The 20,678-nt window shown below is 60.0% G+C and overlaps 2 protein-coding genes across 2 annotated transcripts; both read right to left on the bottom strand.

The window, feature by feature from the left end:
- Window positions 1–1,060: 1,060 nt before the first annotated feature.
- On the bottom strand, window positions 1,061–5,618 carry ABHD17A (abhydrolase domain containing 17A, depalmitoylase). Its single transcript, XM_040086941.2, has 4 exons — window positions 5,176–5,618; window positions 3,616–3,810; window positions 2,832–3,011; window positions 1,061–2,004 (listed from the first exon to the last, which is right to left on the bottom strand). Exons 1-4 carry the CDS (start codon window positions 5,478–5,480, stop codon window positions 1,779–1,781), a joined length of 906 nt encoding a protein of 301 aa, XP_039942875.1. The 5' UTR covers window positions 5,481–5,618; the 3' UTR covers window positions 1,061–1,778.
- A 4,454-nt stretch (window positions 5,619–10,072) lies between these two features.
- LOC120763532 (AN1-type zinc finger protein 5-like) lies at window positions 10,073–19,685 on the bottom strand. The gene is made up of 7 exons (XM_040086957.2): window positions 19,594–19,685; window positions 19,013–19,289; window positions 17,771–17,944; window positions 16,655–16,748; window positions 15,766–15,884; window positions 14,243–14,353; window positions 10,073–12,498 (listed from the first exon to the last, which is right to left on the bottom strand). Exons 3-7 carry the CDS (start codon window positions 17,919–17,921, stop codon window positions 12,350–12,352), a joined length of 624 nt encoding a protein of 207 aa, XP_039942891.1. The 5' UTR covers window positions 17,922–17,944; window positions 19,013–19,289; window positions 19,594–19,685; the 3' UTR covers window positions 10,073–12,349.
- Between the last annotated feature and the right edge of the window lie 993 nt (window positions 19,686–20,678).

The raw sequence follows: 20,678 nt of genomic DNA, 5'->3' as shown, positions 1-20,678 counted from the left end.
AAGCCAGACAGCTCCTGGACCCCAGAATCCCCCTGGAAAAGCATGAGCCCCCCCCCCCGAGCCATCCACACCCTCTTCCAGCTCCTGCACAGCCCCAGCACCAAGGAAGGGTCATCTCTCCTCCTCTGGAACACCCTGCTCTGGTGCTGGGGGAAATGAGGGCTCTGTGGGGAGCAGGGGGTCCTGTGCCCCCCACCTGGGCTCCCAGCCCCAAACAATAGGTGCATTGGAGTGCTCGGAGCGCGGGGACGCAGCGAGCCCCCCCGCCTGGCCCCTGAGCCCCTAAGGAGATTAAATCCCTCCTCACATGAGCCTGGCGGGCCCCAGGGCCGCGTGTCAGGGAGGGGACACCGGGAGGACAGGGACAGGGAAGGGCAGAGCAGTGTTTTGCTCTTTGGGTTGGGGCCAGGGATATCCTGGGGCATGAAAACACACAAACAGCTCATTCCAGGGGTGTAAGAGCAGGTGCTGTCCCAAAAATCACCAACCTGAGCCTCTCCCTTTCCCTGGGGGAAACTTCCCATGTGCTGGTGGGAGGACTCTGTGGGACATCCTGGCACCTGCCCCCATGGCCAGTGCACCCTCAGAACCAGAGGCGCCCACACAGCTCTGGTCAGAACTGGGCATGGAGCAGGTCAAAAACTAAGGTTTGCTCTCCCCAGGATCACCCCATGTACCCCAACACCACCCTGTGTCCCTGGTATGGAGCAGGCCATGGGGATCCCCCCCTTCCCCCGCGGCACACCCGGCCCCCCACAGCTCCTGGGAGGCTGAGGCCATGCTCCACCTCTGCACCCCTGATCCCACAGGATCCCCTAATGACAGGGGACAGGGGAATGGGTTCCTGTCGTCCCCAAGTCCCACTGGACACACAGACCCTTGCAGCCTGCTCCCAGGGGCCAAGGGCACCTTCCCCACTCCCGCTGGCACCTTGGGGCTGCCCAGTCCCCAGAGGAGGGTGACAAGCACTGGGGATCTGGCCAAGGGCAATCCAGGGAAGGACTGCCTTGGCTCGTGGGCAGGAGCCCCCAGGGGCACCCAGGGAAAGGGCACACGCGGGTGAAACGTTAAACCTCTGCTCTTTATTCGCTGCCGGGTTCCCTCGCCCCGTTCCCCGGGCGAGTGGTCCCGAGGAGGTTTTCCAGGGGTGACCCGAACACCAGGAGTGCTCTGGGAAGGCTGAGCAGCGCCAGACTGGAGGAGGTGTGGGGCAGGGGGGCACCTCCTCCGTGCATCCCCATAGTCCCCGTGGGGACACGGCTCTGCCCCAGCCGCGGGGTGAACACCGGGCACCACCAGCGCTGGTCCCGGGAAAGCTCCATGGAGAGCGGGAACTGCCACCTCCTCTGTCCCACCCACAGGGACAGCGGGGAGGGGCCGGGGCCCCAGCCCCTCTCCAACTCGCCTTATTGCTATGGTCAGAGCAGCAGAGCGGCCGGGAGGGACTCGGGCGGTTTGGGAGAGGAGGCGAGGACACGTCTGAAGCCAAGGATCCACCAGCGGAGGGTGGGCTCACGTCTCTGGGAAGGGGGAAGGAGGGAGCTGCCGTCTCTGGCCAGCCAGGCCGGTGGTGCCAGCAGCGCCGGGGGCTGGCACCAGCAGGGAGGAGAGTTGTGCTCGTGTCTGAGAGCAAACACTGTCCGTTCCAGGGCCTCCCGCCCTCTCCTGAGCCTGGAGCTGAAGCTGAACAAACTCATTACAGCTCCAGCAGCAGGGACTAGGGAGAGCTACCGGGAGAACCGGAGAAACAAGCAGAACCCCCCTGCCTGTCCCCCTGGCTAGTTGCGTTGGCTGGCCAGTTCCTGGGAGATGAATTTCCGAAGGCGCTCGAGGTACTGGCTGTAGAGTTCAATGTCATTGTGCCCGGCCCCGTCCACCCACAGCGGCTCCACGGCCTTGGGGCAGCGCTCGAAGAGCGCCAGGCCGTGGGAGAAGTCGATGACTTCGTCCTCCGTACCGTGGATGATGAGGACAGGAGAGGTGATTTTGGAGATCTTCTCGATGCTGCCAAGAGGGTGGATGGGGAAGAGAGGAGAGAAGGGGGTAAGCACAAGGAACGAGACATTTCCACTCCTCCTGCCCCCAAAACATCCCCTGGGAGAGGGACCAGGAAATGCTCTTTGATCATAGCAGAGCACAGGGAGGGACATAGAGTTTCTGCCAAGGAAAAATCTGCCCCGGTGTGACAGACAAGGAGCAGACAGCAGTGACAACATCCCCATGGGACCTCTGCAGGGCGGATGGGAACTGCTGCAGGACAGCCCCTCCCTGCTGGGACCAGCCCTGCCGGGCTCCGAGGAAGGGAAGCACAGCCCGGTCCCAAAGGCCACGCGAGGCCATCAGGATGCAGAGTGTGGGCTGGGGGCTCCCAGCCACAGCTTCCGGCTCAGGGACTGTCCCCTGGGCCCCACTGGCTGCAAGGGAGAGGCAAAGGAAGAGCCTGTCCTCTCAGCACCACTCCTGCTATCTGAAGAGCAGGAAAATCCCCATGGAATTACTCTTGGGGGACAGAGGGGTCCCAGGGACACCCAGGGCTTGTGACACCTGACAAGGGGCCAGCGGCACAGCCCCAAAGCTGGCAGGCAAAGTCATTGGGACAGGGTGGCCAGGAGGTGATGCCACAGGGGACTGGGGTACACACATGGCACAGCCCTCAGGAGGGGGCACAGTGACCCCAGGGAGGGCTACAACACCCAGAAGGCACCGAATACAGGGCAAGAAGATGCCAAAGGGGAAGTTTAAACCCAGTATGAAAAATGGCCCACATGTCACATGTCCCCTGGCTGTGACCAGAGCCCCAAACGCCCCTGCCCTCTGCCCAGGGCACTCACTTGGGGAAGGCATCAAACCAGTAGGTCTTCTTGGTGTCGGGGAAGGCGACGCGCATGCCGGAGGTGAGCGGGGAGTGCAGCACGATGGCCGCGCACTCGTAGCGGGAGGCCAGGTCAACCGTGGGCACCGTGCCGATGCTCTGTCCGTACAAAATGATGTTCTCTGGGCTGATCCCGTAGCTGGCAGAGGACAGGGCAGGTCAGTGTCTGGGCACATCGCCAGGAGATCCAGCTCAGGGGTTACTCTGCTCTGGTCACTGCGCCCACAAGGGTCCAGGGTCTGCCCCGTGACCTTCCCCTGGCTCCTCACGGCTGGGCCCAGGGCAGTTCCCCACACTCCCAAAGGAGCGGGGAGCAGCCAGGGCGGAGCTGCTGGGTGAGTTCTGGGGCGTGTCAAGGCTTTCCCTCACCACGTCAGGGTTTTAGGGTGTTCACAAACCCTGGACTGCAGCCGTGTGGGGCAGCCCTAGCTCTGGGTTCACACTGCAAGCCAGGCTCGAGGAAGAGGAGGCAGAGCCTGGCACAGGGAGGCAACCCAAACCTGGCAGGGGAACCAGAGCTGAGCCTGGCACAGTGAGACAGGAAGCACAGCTTGCGCCAAGGTCATGCCCTGCAGCATCCCTGCCCCTTGGATCCCCCAGCTGCTCCCTCTACTGTTTTCCAACCAGCCCTTCCTGTCTCAAGTGGCCCAGGGCTCCCCTTCTGGGCGATTTCCTGTTTTCCATACTGCTGGAGCACAGGGCTTTCCTGAGGGCAGCAGCGCCGTGCTCCCTGCCCCGCTCACCGTGTGCGCAGCGCCTGCCACGCGGCATCGATGTCGGAGTAGAGGTTCCGCTCCGAGGGCTTGCCCGTGCTCACGCCGTAGCCCGAGTAGTCGTAGGAGAAGATGTTGCAGTTGATGCGGGTGCCCAGCCCGATGTAGAAGCTGCTCATCTGCCCCAGGTCCACAGCGTTGCCATGGGAGAAGAGCACCGTGTACCTGGGACACGGGTACGGAACGTTAATCCCGGAGCTCGGGCACGGACATCTGCCTCGGAGGCCAACAGCCAAACCCCGGGACACAAAGGGCCAACACCTCTCTGGCCACCAAGGAAGTGACACCCCCAGGGACACCCAGACCCTTCTGCTGCTGGAGCCAGGGGCTCGCTCCGAGCGGGAACAGGCAGCTTGAAGGAAACATGATGATTCTTCTCAAGTTTTTGAGTCTATTTTTGGTAAAAAGCTCAGGATTTGGGGCCGTTTGCCCAATGGGGATTTCAAGTAAGAATTCTGACAGCGGGTTTTTTCTCTCCTGAGCCTGGCAAGACACCAGATGCTGAGAGAGAAGTGAATTGTGGGAGTGACAAGGCACAAGAAATTTCCACCATAAGAGGAAAAACAATGTTAATCATAAAAATTAACACTAATAGCAGATTGATGGGAGCTTGGCTCTCTTCTGCCAGAGGAAGGGAGCAGGACCCACTCCCTGCTGAGCCCCTGCAGCTGGTCCGAGGGGTCTGTGGCCAGGCTGAGCCTCAGTCCTGGCCTGGATGCACAGAGAGCCCCAGCTGGAAGTCAGTGACAGGAGGAGCTGAGCAGCACCTGATATCCCACGGTTTGGGAGGTCTGGTTCCCCCCAGCCCAGGTTCTCCCCTCCAGCTCTGCAGCCTGCGATGCTGCTCTTTGAGGACCTGTTGTTCCTGGGAGGATACAGGAAAGGGGTCGGCTGGGGTGACCTGGCCTCCCTCTGCACCTGAACCCCAAACTGAGCCACTGCTCAGGGAGCAGCTGCCAAGTGCCCCAGTGTCTCCATCTCACACTCCAGGGTGCCTCTCTCCAGCTTCCCAATTCACAGACCCACGGGAGTGACCAAACCTGTCCTGGCTTTCACTCCCATCCTTCTTTTCCTTAAGGAACCAAATGTCCCTGTGAATCAGACTAAACCAGGCTGTCCTGGCTGGCACGGGCAGTTGTCCATCCCCACGGTCACCACAGGGCTGGGGACAGGGAGAAGCAGCTGGTGCAGCCACCCCTGCTCTCTCTGAGAGCCAAGCTCTGTGCAAACAACTGGAGCATTGCATCACTGCCAGCGACACTGGGGGATTGTGAGACAGCCCGGGGAATCCCCACATCCCTGCAGCCTCTGCTGCTGCTTTAACCCCATTCCCAGTGCGGCCACAAGCCAGACCGGTCCTGGGAGCCCAGCTCGCCCGTCCCACCCCACCGGGTGCCTCCAAAGCCCCGCGGCAGGGCCAGCTCCTCCAGCCACGCTCAGCCGAGGGAGAAGAGGGGACTGGAGCCCCCAGCGCGGCCCCAGGCCAGGCCAGGCCAGCAGAGCCCGGCCGGCACGCCCGCCGTGACTCACCTGGCGCCGGGCACGCAGCGGACGTACATGCAGCCGACACGGTTCCCCCGGCTGCTCTTGGTGACGAACACCTCGATGTTGTCCAGCTCCCGCTGGGAGTACTGGAAATCCGCCCGGTCCTTCAAGTGCAGCTTCCAGCGGCCCGCGGCGCCTCGCAGGGACCCCGTGCTGCCCACGGGCTCGGGCTCGGGCACCATGGCGTAGGTGGGCTCCGGGGGCAGGAAGGCGAGCTTGGCCGCGATGCGGCTGGGGCAGGGCGGGCAGCAGAAGAGGCAGCACAGTTGGCTGATCGACAGCCCGTTCATGACGGCGGCGAGGCGGGAGGCGCCCGGAGCGAGGGAGGATCCGAATCGGACAGAGGCCGGGAACGCCCGGTCCTCAGCTGGCCCTGGGCACGGCTGGCGCCGGCCGTGCAGCGCGGGCCGGGGCGTGCGGCGGGGCTGCGGTGTCCATCTGTCCGTCCGGCGGCTGCGGGGGCCTGCGGGCGGGGGGGGGGGGGCTCTGAGGGCTCTGTCCCCTCTGTGACCCACGGCCGGGGACAAACGCGCTCCCCGCAGCGTCCCCCCCACACCTCGAGCGGCTCTGCAGCTCGCAGCCCCCACCCAGCCCACACAGCCCCCCCCAAAAATCAAACCTCCTGCCACGTTCGCCAGCCCCCGCGGGCAGCCCACGCGGAGGGGGCGAGGACAAGCGCAGGATCGCACGCACACCACCCCCACGGCAGACACAGGCTGATGGGACAAAGGACACGGCTCCCCCGGGGCCACCTAGGTGCCGGCACAGGCGTGCGGGAGTGCCGAGCTCCCGAGGGAAAAGGGGAAAGGGGAGAGAAAGGGGGAAAAAGAGAGAAGGAAAAAAAAAGAAGAGGAACTATTTTCTGCAAGTTTGGGCACAGGCTTGAGCTGAGGAATGTCAAACCAGCCCACACCCCGAGGAATTCACTCCATCTGCTTCCGAAGGGCTGGGAAAGGGGAGGAAAGGGTGGAAGAGGGATATGGCACTGAAGCTGGGATATAGCACTGAAATATGCCAAAATACTGGGAGTAAAGGGATGCCCCATGCCCCGGTGGGAGCCAGGCCCCCGCGGGCCGGTGACCATCCACAGCAGGGCTGGGGCCGGTGTCACACCCGGCATGTGGAAACCCTGTTCCTCCCCGGTTTGGCACCCCGTGTGCCACTGGGACCAGCCAGCGGATCCCCTGAATGCCAATGGGACCAGCCAGCGGATCCCCCGAGTGCCAATGCGACGAGCACCCCCGGGACAGATCGGGGAGTCTGGTGGCCGCACACCTGCATGGGGTCCACGCGGGGAGGTGGCACTACAGGCCACTTCCATCGTGTGCCAGCCACACTCGTGTCGTATGTCTCACACCCGTCGGGATAAAGCCAGGCACCAGCTGGGGACAGCCCGCCGTGGGTGGGCAGCCCCGCCCGGCCCCTGCCCTCGCCCCACGCCTGCTGCGGGGCTCGACCCGTCGCACACACACTGACCCCACACCCATCCACAGCCACCGCGGGGATCCACGCTGCACCCAGTCACTCACCGAGCTCTGTGGGGCCCCCAACACTGACTGGTGGGTGCTCCCCCTCCCCTGACAGGCATGGGAGGCCCCCCACACACACACTGCACGCACACTGCACACACACTGCACACACACACACCTTCCCCCACTGCCTGCTTTGGCCTCCCTCCCACCACTGGCCAGTGAGTTCTCCCCTTCACCGCCCACTGTGGCCCTCCCACCTTACGAACAAGCATGGAGTCCCCCTTCCCCTCACACCGACCCGTGTGGGCCCCCCGACTGCTGTGGGTCTTAATCCCCCTCACCGATCGCTGGGGGATCCCCCAAACACACACACCGACCAGTGGGACCCCTCCCCGATCACTCTGTGTGTGTCCCCCACAGCCCCACCAGACCGGTGTGAGCCCCCCCGATCACCCCACTGACCTCCTCTAGACCCCCCCCCGACCATTGAGGGACCCCCCTGAGCCCACCCCGACCCGCGTGGGTCTCCACGGCCCACCGTGGCACACGCCGACCGCCGTGAGCCTCTCCCTGCTGCTGGGGGGGACTCGCACACACCGACCGCCCTCCTTCGCTGACCAGCGGGGACCTTTCACCTCCCGCCGCCCGCTGGGAGGGTCCCACACCCTCACTGACCCCCACGGGCCCCCCGCAAACACGCGCTGACCACTGCGTCCCCACCACACTGACCGGCGTGGCCTCCCCCGCGTGCCGGCGCCTCCCCTCGCTCGGGCCGCGCTGCGGGACCCCCCGCCAACACACGCTGACCGCCCCGCCGCTGCACCCCGATCCCTGCAGGCGTCCCCCCGGCGCCGCGGTGTCCCCGCACGCCCCCCCGGGCCGCGTGCCCGTCCGTGCCCGGTACCTGCACATTCTCCCGGCCCCCGGCCCCGCTCGGCGCTGCCCGAGGCCCCGCGGCCGTTGCGGCCTCCCAGGCGGGGGCGGCGCTGGCCCCGCCCCGGCCGGAAGTGACGCCATCGCCCCGCGCCCGTTGCCATGGGAACAGCGCGGCCGCCGCACGGCGGGGACTCGGCGCGGCCTCTCCTCAGCCCCGGGGTCCCGAGCGGGGCTTGGAAGGAACCTCTGGACATCGTCCGCTCCGACCCGGGCAGGGTCACCTGGAGCTGGGCAGCTGCTCAGTGCTCTGCCACCCTCAGTTCTTCCCCGCGTTGAGGTGGGATTTCTTGTGGTTTAGTTTATGGCCGTTGCACCGCTGAAAGGAGTCTGGCACTCGCGTTGGAGATATTTATGTGCATTGGTGAGGTCCCCTCTTGTTGGAAAATATACCAAGTTTAAATATTTTATTTTCTAACTGTAGTCACGTTTGCTCGCCTTTGCCCCGGGAGAAGGGAACTGAGGTTTTTCCTTCCAAAGCGTTGTTCCACCAGGTGAGATGGTGAGTTCAGCATCTCAGCAGGCTGAGAGCAGCCCAGAGATACACGAGAGATAACGGCCATCAAGGGCCATTGGCGAACCATCAGCAAACATCACCGAACACCTACTGCACACCTCCCCCGGCACGGTTGGAGACACCTGCCCCGGAAAAGGCTGATAAGGAAATCCGGGAGTGAAGACCTAATTAACATCAGAGGCGTAGAAATCCGTATGCAACAGGAAATCAAATACTAAGCACTGCGCAACTCGAGACCAATGAACATGAAACGGATGGATTTCTATGGGTTTTGGGCTGTATAAAGTTTGAGAAAAATGTAGTATTTTGAGAAAAATCACGGAGCGTGGTCCCTCGCGGCTGAAGGGCAGCGGGAGCGCCCTGGGGGCCAGCAGGCAGAAGAAGAAGGTGAAAGAGGAGGCCCGGATCCTGGAGCAGATCACGAGCAGCAAGAAGCGGCAGCAGGAGAACCGCGGGGTGGACAAGCAGACCCGGGCACAGGCGGCCTTCGAGAAGGTGCAGAAGCAGCAAGTGGAGCAAGTCCTGAAGAAAGCATCCAAAACCCACAAGCAGCGAGTGCAGGAGTTCAAGAGGCACTTTGGATGCTCCGACTGAGCACCACAACATTCCCAAAGTCAGCTGGACTAAATGACCGGGCTGCTTGTCACAGCTCTGGAGCTGGAGCTGCTTCGTTTGTATCTTGCAGGGTTGCCATGTACATCTGTCCTCCAAATCATCAAACAGAACTGCTGAGCTTTTATGACTTTATACACGTTTTAGTCTTTTAAAAAAAACCCCAAAAAACCCAAACATTCAACACTCTCAGCCCTCTCTGCACTAACCAAGCCCAGCTCCCGTGGTGTCTCCTCATCAGAGAGATGCTCCAGACCCCAAATCGTCTCTGGGGTCTCCGCTGGACCCTCTGCAGTAGCTCCTTGTCCCAGAACTGGACACAGCACCCCAGATGTGCCTCAGTAGGGCCCAGCAGAGGGGCGGGATCACTCCCTGCCCTGCTGCCCACGCTCTTCCCCATGCCCCCCAGGGTCCCCTCATCCCCCTGGCCCCAGGACACTCTGCTGGCTCAGGGACAGTTTGTCACCCACCAGGACCCCCAGTGCAGAGCTGCTCTCCAGTGGGTCACCCCCAGCCTGTGCTGGCACTTGGGGTTGTTCCTCCCCGGGTGCAGGACCCTACACTTGCCCTTGTTGAACCTCCTTAGGTTTATCCCCACCCAGCTCTCACCCAGCCCCTCAAGGTCCCTCTGAATGGCAGCGCAGCCTTCAAGTGAATCAGTCGCTGCCCCCGGCCTGAATCATCCTGAAACTCGATCAGGATCCATTCCATCCCTCCAGCAGGTCGTTGCTACACAAACTGAACGAGGCGGGATGGAGCACTGATCCCTGGGGACAGTGCTGACCACAGGTGGACCCTGCTGTGTTTATCAGCCCCTCTGAGCTCTGAGTTCAGCCAGGCTCTCCCCCCAGTCCGTTTATCCCACATTTACTGTGTCTGCCTAAGAAGACACACGCTCCTGTCACAGGAGCGTGTCCAAAGCCTTGCGGAAGTCAGTCCTAGTACCAAACACTGCCCGAATGCCCCACATGGATGTGGGGAGAGGGGGTGGCTTTGGGGGCCTGTCCCAAATTCCCTTTCCTGCCCCATGGAGGTGACAGCAGACAAGAGGAAACCCAGGAGCACCTCAGAGCCCCTCAAACCCCAGCTAGAGCTTCCTACTCAGCCAGAAGGCAAAATCCCAGACTCGGCAGGGTTGAAGTGATCTCTGGAGATCATCCAGTCCAACCCCTGGATTTGAGATCCAGGGGTGAGGTCCAGGGTGCACTGATTCCCAGCCAGCACCAGGTACTGTAAATGATCATGCATAGGGAAACTGAGGCACAGAGCCCCACAGGCACCCCGAAAGAGCCCAGAGCCAAATGGTGCCCCCACAGACATCCCTGCCTGAAACAGAGCACCCACAGCATCCAAGCAAACTAGACTGTGTTGTATTTACACTCATGAACAGGGAGGAAGGAACAGGGAAAAGGGCAGTGCTGGAGAAGCAGGTGGCTGTGGTCCTTCCCAAAGGATCCATGGGAGCTGCTGCACTTCCTCGGGGCTGGTGGCTGCAATTCCTGCCTCCCCTGAGAGTGAGGGATCATCCTCGGGCAAAAGCTCAGTGGCAAACCCCACGCAGCAGCTCCGTGCGGACGGCTCAGCTGTGTCCAGGGGTAACGCGTGCAGCCACTTGCGTGCTCCAGACGTAACGTCAGCGTTATCCAGAAGGAAAAACCTGAGGAAAAGGCTGGCGAGAGGCAGCCTCGCTCCTCTCTGTACTGGAGGGGGGCTTTGCATCAGTTTGGGAGGTTCAGGTGCTACCGGTACCACCAGAGGATGGCAGCGGGCACGGAGCACACGCTGCTTTGGCTGGAGCAGACTGGAAAAACCGAACATGGGGAGGATCCCCCCTCCAGCAGCTGGGCAGAACTGCCAGAAGCAGGGCAGGAAAACAGACCTTGGAAGGAAGGAGCTGCTGTGATCGCTGGCTGGGCCCTGCAGCTCTGCTCTCCCACAGCAAGGGAAAAGCTTCCAAAGCGTGGGATGGCCAGCAGTGGGACAGAGGCTGCTGCTTGTCCCCTGGGACACATCCGGGTTTCTCTGCTTGTGAGCCAGAGCCCCATGGCCACAGCCCTGCTCCTGGTGTTCCCAGGAATCCCCCGGGCATGGAAGCAGCTGTGGCTGTGCCCCAGGAGCCTCTGCCTGCCTTCTGCTGCATCCCTGAGCCCTGGGTCCTCCCAACAGAGTCCTCGGGGAGCTCTCTCTGGAGTGGTACTAAGATGGCATTTGGCTTTTCCTACACCTCCCTTCCTGTGTGTGTGAGTGTGGGCACCCCCAGAGGCTTCCAAGTGCCTTTTGGGGCACTTGAGGCCTCTGAGCATGTTCACTGTACCCCAAAGTTCTCCTTCTGCCTTCCCTTGTACCCCGGAGCCCTCCCCAGGCCTTCCAGCACCTCAGGGAATTCTGAGTCTCTTGGAGAGCCCAGAGCCCTCCAAGCACCTCTCCCTGCTCCCTGAGTCTCTCCATAGATGTTTCTGAGCCCCCACCTGGACTTCTGGGCACCCTGGAACCCTCCCCGTGACTTTCCCTGTGCCCCAGTTCCCTCTGTCAGGCTTGCAGAGCATCTCCTGGGGACCTGGCCCCACCTCTCATCCCACAGGGAGGGAGGAGGCAGAGGAGGGCAGCTGGGTGGGCTCCCCGAGCTCTCCCAAACACCAGCACGGCCCACACGGGAGGAGGGGACCCCACTGTCACCTGGATGCAGGGACAGGTCCAGAAGCAGAGGTGTGGGGACCTGAGCTTTGTGCACAACCCTGATGAGAGCAACTTGTGTAAGGCAGAAGGCAGGGAGAGAGGAGGGAAGGGAGGGGAGAGGAGAGAAGGGAGAGAGGAGAGCAGGCACAGGCAGCGCTGAGGGACACACAGCTTGCTGGGAAAGCAGGCGGGGTTATCCAGGGGTGCTGAAGCAGGAGGCTGGAGCAGGGGTGTCCCTGGCTCCCTCCCTGCGGAGAGAGGCACAAGGCAGCAAGCAGAACCTCCTGGAAGGTCCTGCCCTGCCCACCTCACTTCAAGCCACAAAATAACTTCCCTATGCCAGCATCACTGCTCAACCCCCTTGGTGCTTCTCCAACAGCATCAACAGAGGGTGGGGAGAGGGGTCTGGGGTGCTGGAACTACAGAATCAACATTTCTGCATTGAAAGCAAACACCTCCCGAGGAGCAGATGGCAGCCTGGCTGCCAGGATCCCCCAGCCCCCGGGATTACAGGCAGAGGGAACAGGGTCCAGCAGCTGCTCAGGGACTGTGGCCACAACTCCTGGGTGGTTTGCAGGACTCAGAGCCGCCGGGAAGGGAAAGGCTGCCCGGCAGAGCCTGGCCACTCACGCCGTGCAAACCGCCCGGCAGGAGGCAAGACCGACGGTTTTAGCGCTGGAGCAGCGGGGCAGGACGGTCCTTTGTCCTTTGGGAAGCTGGTTGAGAACACGTCAGCTGAGCTGTGGCTGTCAGACAGGCAGGGAGGGAGAGGAAGAACACCAACTGACTGCCAGAGGTGCGAGGAGTCCCCATGTCCAGGTGCCAGTTCGTGTGCGCTGCCGGAGTCACCCTCGCACCACCGCAGGGGCTGGGAGCGGGAGGAGGAAGGCTGGGAGGAAGGGGAGGAGCACCAGGCAGCCTGGCTGCAGTTCCAGCTGCTCAAACCCCTTCACAACTTCTGGATCTTCTCGGCGATAACGATGGGGTTTTCCTTGCGGATCTTCTCGGCAGCTTCTGCCTTGTAGTCGTAGGGGCAGGCGTGCATGTCAGAGTACCGGTGAATGGCACAGAACAGGTTCCCGCAGCGGCAGTCGAAGCCTGAGGGGAGGAAGAGCAGGGACAAAGCCACGTCAGGCCCCATTCAGCTGGGCAGGAAGGCAGCAGGGCCTGGCTCCTTCCTGCCACGCCAGGAAATGCCACCAATGCAGGGAGAGGGGCAGAGGAGGGGGGATTTGCTGTCTCCCACAGGCCAAAGGGACTCTTCATTTGGGGAAGGCCACGGGTGGCTCTTTGCTTTCCTCTGGCTCAGGAACTCTGCATGCTTTGGGCAGCCCCAGCTGTCACATGGTGGGAAACACTCCCAGAGCAGCTGCTGTCCATGTTCCCCAGGGACAAGGGACATGCCAGGCACTGCAGAGTGCCAGATTGCTAATCCAGACCAGGCTCCCCAGGGAGCCCGAGCTGGAGCTGAGCCCTCCAAAGCCAGTCCAGCTCCCCAGGGTCACAAAGCAGCAGCTGGACTGACCAGCAGCAAACAGTGGAGCTGTCACCACGTTAGGATCATGTTTGAGCTACTTAGGCTTCAAAATTCCCAATTTAGTCACTTCACTCAGGGACAATGCTCAGAGTGCCACCAGTAACACAGCACACTGGGAAAACAAGGCAGGGAGCAAGCAGGGATGTGCTGCATCCCCATCACTGCTGTGAGCAAGCAGTGAGTCTTGCTGGCAGGGAATCATGCTCTGTCCCTTCACGTTTTTACAACTACAGGCTGTAAAGCCCACAAACACCTTGCTCCAAGGTGCCAGTTTATTCCTGGCTGAGAAAACTCATCCTAAATGCCCCAAATTCACAGGAATTCTCTGTAAGTTGAATCCTAAGGAAGGAAACTTCTCATAGTTGAAAGCTCTTAAGGAAACACTCATCCAGGAAAACAATCCTCTCTGCAACCTGAAGGCTGAGCACAGAGTACCCAGCCCAGCACCAGTTTTATAAACTCACCCCTATTCTAGGACAGTGCCCGTGGATTTCCAGGCAAGCTCAGGTTCAAACTTCCCAGTCTAGACTTTGCCAAAGCTTCTTATATCCATGAAGACAGCCAGTCTCTGGCTGCTGGATGCACCAAGCAGGCCACAGAAGCAAGTGCTCTGCCAGAACAGCATGACCTGCACAGCTACAGAGTCAAGTTTTTTCCAGGGAAGCACTAAATGCTAGAGATAATTTAGGGGAATGATGTTTTTATTAACAAACCACAGCCAAATTAATTGCTTCACTTTCCAGGAGCCATTTCCCCATTGATAGCAGTGCCTTGACACCATCCCAGCACTTCTCTCTCCAGCTCTACAGGCTGCATGCTGAGAGCCATCCTGCTCTCAGGAAGCTAACAGTGGAAATCAGGCAGCATTAACAAATGGGATGAGGCTTGGAGAGGGATTTTCCATTTGGGCCTAGCTCAGTTCATGTCACTGTTACGAAAGCTTTACCACAGACCTGACCGGGAGCGCATTCTGATCCACAGCGAGCTCTGCCTTCCTCTACAGCAGCTTCTGCCAAGAAGCAGAAACAACCAAGAGGTGCTGCCGCATCCAGTCCTGCTCCCAAGGGCTGCCAGGACCCTGGCAGTGAGTGGGATGCTCCCCAGGCTGCTGCCTCAGTCAGTGCTGTTGCAGGTTGGAGCTCCCCTCCCTTCTCTCCTGCAGCACTACAGCTCCAGGATGGACTCGGGGGGAATCTCCAGCCTCTGACCCTCCAAACCCAGCAGCACCACAGCACTGTGCTCACAGGGCTCTCAACTCTGGACTGCTTAGGGCACAGGGAAGGTGTCCCAGAGCCAGGCACTTACCAGTCAGCCCAATCTTCTTCCGGCAGGTGAAGCAGCGATTTTTCTTGGGTTTCGGTTTTTCCGAAGCCGTCTTGCTCTCAGCTGTGTTCTGGGATATCTCAAGCAGGGTGCCTGAAACAGAGGCAAGAGTTTTGCTGCACTTCTCAATAAACCAAACATTCGTTTTATTACAGGAGCTGCTTGAGGCTCTAATGACTTTTTGTGTGCACTGCCCTAGCTGACATACCCCAAACTGTGAGATTAGTCTCGTTCCACAGAGATCTCCACTTCAGAGATTTCTCTCTGTTTCAAATGCCTTAAATCCAAAGCTAGAGTGGGCACTGGACAGTGACTGGATAGTCACTACAGCTCAGCTGCTGTACAGCAACACAGCTGTCAGCTGAGCCCACAGATAATCTTCACAGAGAGAAAAAAAAGTTAACCCCTTGTAAGTACTACTAATTATTTTTGCTGACTCTTATGTAAGTGTTCCCCATATGTAGGTCTTAGAATGCTTTACACAGATATCCATCACTGCCTCTAATCTACCAAAGGGAAAACTGAGCTCTCAAAGCCAGATTGTTAAAGGTCACTGATGCTTAGCAGGATTTCCTCCAGTACCTTAGCAGGTTAGAGAAGTCAACAGGAGGGAGGAGCTCCAACTGCTCGTTGGAGCACCTGCGGTGCAGGCTGCTCTGAGGAGACAAAATAGAGACAGCTTTGTGGAGCCAACCCTAAACAGCCTCCTCAAAACTACAAAGGCAGATGAAAGGGGCAGGCTCTCCCAAGACTCTTTTTAATCGTCTCTCACCTGCCTGTTGTAAATTGTCTCCTGGGCTTGCAGGCAAGGGATTACCAAACCCAAAAGGCCCAGCCGTGTGTGGTGACTAGAGCTCGCCTTTTTAGCAACCAACAGCTCCTGGGTTTTTTTAGCTTTGAATGCAAGCAAGCTGTCAGCTGAGCAAAGGAGGGTGTCTGCATGCAGATCACCTGCTCACGGCATCAGCTGGAGGATGTGCCACACTGGGCACGACTCTGCTGCTCCTCAGTCACGTCAGGGCTCCACTGTGCAACAGCCCCCGAGGGACAGGTGCCCCCATCACACGGGGTGACAGCAACAGGCCTCCCGTACCCTCGGGCGCTGTCACAAACCAGTCTCCTCTCCCCAAGCCTCCGATGGATCCGTCTCCCTCCCTCCCCCTCGGGAGCTGGCAGGGGAGAGCCGCCAGCAGCCGCGTCAGGCTGTGGGACGCTCCGGGCTCGCTGCCATTCGCTGGGAGAGGCGTCATGGAAGATTATCCTCCTGCCAGCCACTCGAGGGCTGGCAGCCACTCAGCCCTCAGCCCACAGAGCAATCTCGATCGGCCTGCCCTCAAGCACAGCATTTGCTCTCCTCCCTGTCACCAAAACAAGAGTTTCCTCCTCGGCTCTCAGGTGTGCCTTTACTGCCGGGAGGGGACACACCCCAGGGGCAGCAGCTGTCCCTGCTGCTCCAATGGACTCCTGAGCTCAGACCTGTGCAAAGGACAAACCAGCCACCCTACCTGACGAGGAAGAAGCTGATGAGGCTTCATCTGTCTTGCTGAATTCCTCTGTCTCATTGCTGGTTTCCTCTCTGGATATGCTCATGGCTGTCATCTGATGGGTCACAGGAGTCTGAGCGCTGGGAGCGTGTGCAGCAGACAAACAAAAAGAGAAAACACAAGTATCTTCATTTGATGGACAGTTACGTGGGAGAGACCTTCAGCCCGCAAAGTTTATTTCCTTATATTCAAAAGTAGGTCAGGAGCACAACAGGTCAATTCCCCTTGAGATCTGGGATCAAAGTACTTTATAGACATAAATGGAATGAATCTGTGATGATCTCAGTTTCCTTTTCTACCCAATTATATCTCAAAGCCAAAGCAAGAGCCCATGCAAACAAGTCCAGGGAAACACAGTTATGAGTCAGGGCTGTAATGTGATGGCAGAGCTCAGTGCAGCTCTGTCCTCCTTTCCATCAAACTGACCCAAGGTCTCTAATCCTGCTGTCACAGCTTCCAGACTGGGTCATCAGCAGGTGCTTTCACTGAGGATCACGGGACATTCTGAGTTGATGATCCTCGTGATCCTTCCAAGTCCGACTCTTGGCCCTGCACAGGAAAACCCCCAAAATCCCACTGCTTGGGACTGAGCAGAAATGGAACAGTTGAACTGAGTCAGGGACTGACAAGGTGCAGTGGCTCCAGGAGAACTGAGATGCCACTTAATTTACTACCAACCCTCTGGGATCTCACTCTACACATCAGATATCAGCAGGGACATCTCAATCTTCCAAATAAACCAGAGTCACAATGCAGAGTTTGAGCCAGCCCGTTTACAGCCTGTCCCTTGTGTCCCAGGGCTGGATTTTAGCAGGGTTTAGATCCCCTCTCCTCCAGACTCTGCCCCTACCTGGCTTTCGCATCCTCAGGTGTGGAATCTCCCTCCGCGCCCTGTCCTGCGATCACCTCGGGAACCATGGGGCTGCTGCTGGGACCACTGGGTGCTACAAGACAAAAGCAGGCTTGGTCAAGGCTCTGAGAAATATCAGCAAGTTCCTCAGGTGCTTGACAGCCAAGGAGAAAGCAGAACGAGCACTTCCAGCAGGCTTTACACTCCTGTTCCCTACTGGAGCTGGGAGGGCACATCCCTGTTGGGATCACTCCCATATCCCCATTCCTACCCTCTCCTCTCCAAATTTGTGCATGGGACTCTGTGGGACACCAGGGCTGATCTTGAACCCAAAGACACTTTGTAACTTCTCCAAGGTGTAAGAACCGGATCCTCATCTGCTGAAAGGAACCGGCTTCAACAGACACATGTGAGTTTGTGTCAGCTGAGGATCTAAGCTGAGATCACAGGAAAACCCTTTGTCAGGAAAAGTCATGTTCCCGAGCATATTTTGTGTGGGTGATTCAAGGGAAGCCATGATTACCCTCAGGAGTAAACTGTGGAAAAACTCTCAGAGGCATTTCTCACTCTGTACATGGGGCATCTGCAAAAGCCCCAGCAAAAGAAAACCCTGCTGATGTTGCAGAGAGCATCCTTCCCCTGCTCCCATCCCAAGTGCAGGAAACAAACATGGTAAGTCATGGCTTTTAGATATCACACTGTTAAGATAAGAATTACACAAATAGGCCAAATAAAATTTAATTGTGGGGCTTCGTCATGGTTCCCAGCAGTCAGCATCTAATCAGAGAGCAGGAAATAGCTGAAAGCTGGGATCACCATGAGCACAAGTGAAATTTTACAGTTTACTGGAAGGTGCCGGCTGGAATGGGGCTTCACAAACTGGTGGGACTGGGAAGAAAACAAGTGCCCCTCCTGACAGGGAACAGAAGTGCTCGAGGACGTGGGCCATTGATTTAGAGCCTTGAGTATCCATGGAAAGGGAAAGATGATTTTTCTAGGAGGGGGTAAATCTGCTGGTGGCCAGGGACCAGCGCCATGCTCTGTCGCAGCTGCTGAACACAGTGTGTATCCAGACACCGGTTTAAAACAGATTTCCTGAAAAAAAAAATCCTCTACCTGGAGGGCTTATCCGGTCACTGCTCTGCTGCCTCTGCAGGAACTCCTTATAGCACACGGAGCACATGCCGTTGGTCCGGGGGCTGCCATAGAAGCCGCAGCCCGTGGTGCACAGCAGAGGCACCTGCGTCTGGTTTGTCTCCTGAGCCATCCTCGCTCCTCCGAGGCACCGAGCTACAACCAGGGATCAAAAATAAAGCCGGGACAGCTGTGAGGGCCAGAGCGCTTGGGCATTGTGTGCTGCAGCTGATCAGGAAGAGCACAAAGGATCCCAAGAGAGTCTGGTTCCTGCACGTGCACAACGACGCGACCCCAGGCCCTCGAGCGCTTGGGGGCTCCTAAAATCCGTGTCCTGGGGCCCTAAACCACCCAGAGCTCGGCAGCCAGGAGCTGCCCAGAGCCAGACTGGAAAGCCAAGAGGAACTGGATCCCGGTTCTCCCTCCTGCACAGTGAGGCTCCCAAAACTCCCCGTGACACACGAGCACATCAGACCTGAACAATCCGCTCCCCACCGGTACGAAATGTGCCCCCACAGCACTGCTGATCCCCCCGTGAACACCCACACCTCAAACACCCAGTGCAGGCCCAGTCAGCCACATTTTGGTTTTCATTTCGAGCCTGGTTTAGTTTTTTAATTCTCAGGAAGATGACGCAAGCGATGCAAAAAGAACCCACTGACGCTCTGTTCTGACATACGTGGGTAAGGGGAACGTTAGCATGGTTAGGCTGGAAATAATGATAAGGTTTTCTTTCCAGCAGTAAGATGCAATTCCAGAACACCTTCCCAAGGAAAACAGCTGACACGGTGAAACCTAATTTTAAATTTAATCTTAATAATTTCTCTCTGGATCACATGCAGTTACCTCCAACCCCAGGAACTGACCCCTTCCAGCCACACACGGTGTAGCATTTACAGGGCCAAACCCACCGCAGCGCTCCAAATGAGAACCATGAGGCACAAACAAAAACCACACACAATTCCAATGTGTGTGGACAACGTGGCTGCAGCCACAGCTCTGACACAGAACAAGGGGAGAGGATGGCGCAGGACCATGGTGGCTGCGGGTCGCTCCAGCTCGGGCACAAAGCCACGGCGTCGGTACCAGGAGCCCCCAGCAGTGCTGCCTTTGTGGGATGCACCAAGTGCCCACCACATCCCAGCCAGCTCTGCCGCTTCCCTTCCTGCTCCTACAAAACTTGCTTCACCGAGGGAATAAACAAGACGAACACGAAATCATTACCCTGCCAGGAGCGCTCCCGTGGGACGGAACCGGATCACCTCTGGTTTATCCCTCCTCGTCCTCAGCTGGGGGATGCGGGTTTCGGCTCCGCACCCGGGGGTCCCTCGAAGAGCTCAGACCAGCGCTCCCATCGCCACACCGGGATCCTCCCGGCCCCAACCGGCCTCTCCTCGGGCACTCGCAGCCAGGGCAGCCCCGGTAGCGGTGGATCCCTCGGGGGTCCCCCGCTGCCACACGGACAAACCTTCGGGAGCTGCTGCCGATCGAGCGAGCGTCCCTGCAGAGCCAAGGGGCCGCGGGCTCAGCCCTCCCCGAGCGCCGCACGGCCCAGCCGGCCGGACGGGCCGAGCCGCGGCCCCCGCCGTGCCCGGGCGGCCCGGGGCGGCCGGGACCCCCCGCTCCGGCCGGGGAGCGACCCCCGCCCGCCCCCTCCCGTGGCCGGCCCCGGCCCGCCGCCCCCGCCCCCCGCGGCCGGGCCCCGCGCCCCGCTCCCGGCCCGCGGCGCTAATCGAGGCCGAGGCCCCGCGGCCTGCGCGGAGCGGGAGCCCCGGGCAGGGCCCCGCTCGCCGGGCCCCACTCACCGGCGGCGGAGGAGGGCGGGCGGCCCCGGGCCGGGCCGGGCCGGCCCCGGGAGGCTCAGGCGGGCGGCGGGCAGGGAGCGCTGCCGGGAAACATGGCGGGCGCGGGCCCCGAGCGCCTCCCCCGGGGAGGGCCCGGGACGGGGGGGACGGGACGGGGGGGACGCGAGGCCTGGGACGGGGCCGGGGCTGTAGGCGTGGGGCGGGGATGGGGCAGGGGGCCGCGACACCCCCGGGTACAGGGGCGGGGGTGCAGGGAGGGGGCTGGGGTGTGGGCGTGCTGCAGCAATAGGGGAGGGGGCAGTGACCCCCCGGCTGTGAGAACAGGAGTGGAGGTGTGCTCGGGAATAGCGGAGAGGGCTGTGACACCTCCCTCCCCCGGCCACAGGGACTGGGGCACAGGGGAGAGCGGGGGACATAGGTGTGCTTCAGCAATAGAGGCGAGGGCTCTGACCCTCTGGTTATAGGGACTGGGGTATAGGGGTGCCCTGACTATAGGGGAGGGAGCTCTGGCCCCCTTGGCTGTAGGGTGGGCTTATAGATGTGCCCCATTATAGCTGAGGGGGCTGAGACCCTCATGTGAGTGAGGACACAGACATGGGGTGGGACACAGACAGACTCCCCTGTAGAGAGAGGGGTGTGGGAGCCCCCACTGCAGAGACTGGGTCACCATCGCACCCAGGCTGTAGGAAGGGAGGTGAGGCCCTTGTCCCTCAAGTTATAGGGGCTGGAACTCAGATATTGCATGACTGTAGATGCTGGGACACTGCAGGGGCTTTGGCTGTCGGGCAGAGGACTGAGGACATGGCTGTGACTGCTGGGGGAGAGCGTGGACAGCATTCTGCTCCCACTCCATCCACAGAGGGAGGATGCAGTCAGCTCTACCCCAGTGGCAGGAGAAGGGCTGGGACCCGCAGCTCTGGGGCCTGGGGCTGTACACCGTCCGTAGTGTGGATGGGTGGGACGCTCCAGCAGGAAGGGGTTCCCGGCTACAAACTGTTCCTGCCGTTCTTCACCAGGCACTGGATGATGTGGGGGTTATTCAATCAAAGCTTTGCTCAGGTGGCCTAGCTGGTCATGGGGCCGGT

This window comes from Hirundo rustica, chromosome 26 (genome assembly GCF_015227805.2).
Source record: "Hirundo rustica isolate bHirRus1 chromosome 26, bHirRus1.pri.v3, whole genome shotgun sequence".
NCBI lineage: Eukaryota > Metazoa > Chordata > Aves > Passeriformes > Hirundinidae > Hirundo > Hirundo rustica.
This window is presented reverse-complemented; position numbering and strand designations above follow the sequence as displayed.

Excerpts from the sequence above, each read along its gene's own strand:
- LOC120763532 (XM_040086957.2), bottom strand. The coding sequence starts at position 17,921 with ATGGCTCAGGAGACAAACCAGACGCAGGTGCCTCTGCTGTGCACCACG. Across the intron at positions 16,749-17,770 it reads TGACCGGATAAGCCCTCCAG|CACCCAGTGGTCCCAGCAGC; the intron begins GTAGAGGATTTT and ends TTTGTCTTGTAG. Across the intron at positions 15,885-16,654 it reads CCTGAGGATGCGAAAGCCAG|CGCTCAGACTCCTGTGACCC; the intron begins GTAGGGGCAGAG and ends ACACGCTCCCAG.
- ABHD17A (XM_040086941.2), bottom strand. The coding sequence starts at position 5,480 with ATGAACGGGCTGTCGATCAGCCAACTGTGCTGCCTCTTCTGCTGCCCG. Across the intron at positions 3,811-5,175 it reads CGCTGCGTGCCCGGCGCCAG|GTACACGGTGCTCTTCTCCC; the intron begins GTGAGTCACGGC and ends CCCGTGTCCCAG. Across the intron at positions 3,012-3,615 it reads TGGCAGGCGCTGCGCACACG|CTACGGGATCAGCCCAGAGA; the intron begins GTGAGCGGGGCA and ends GTCCTCTGCCAG.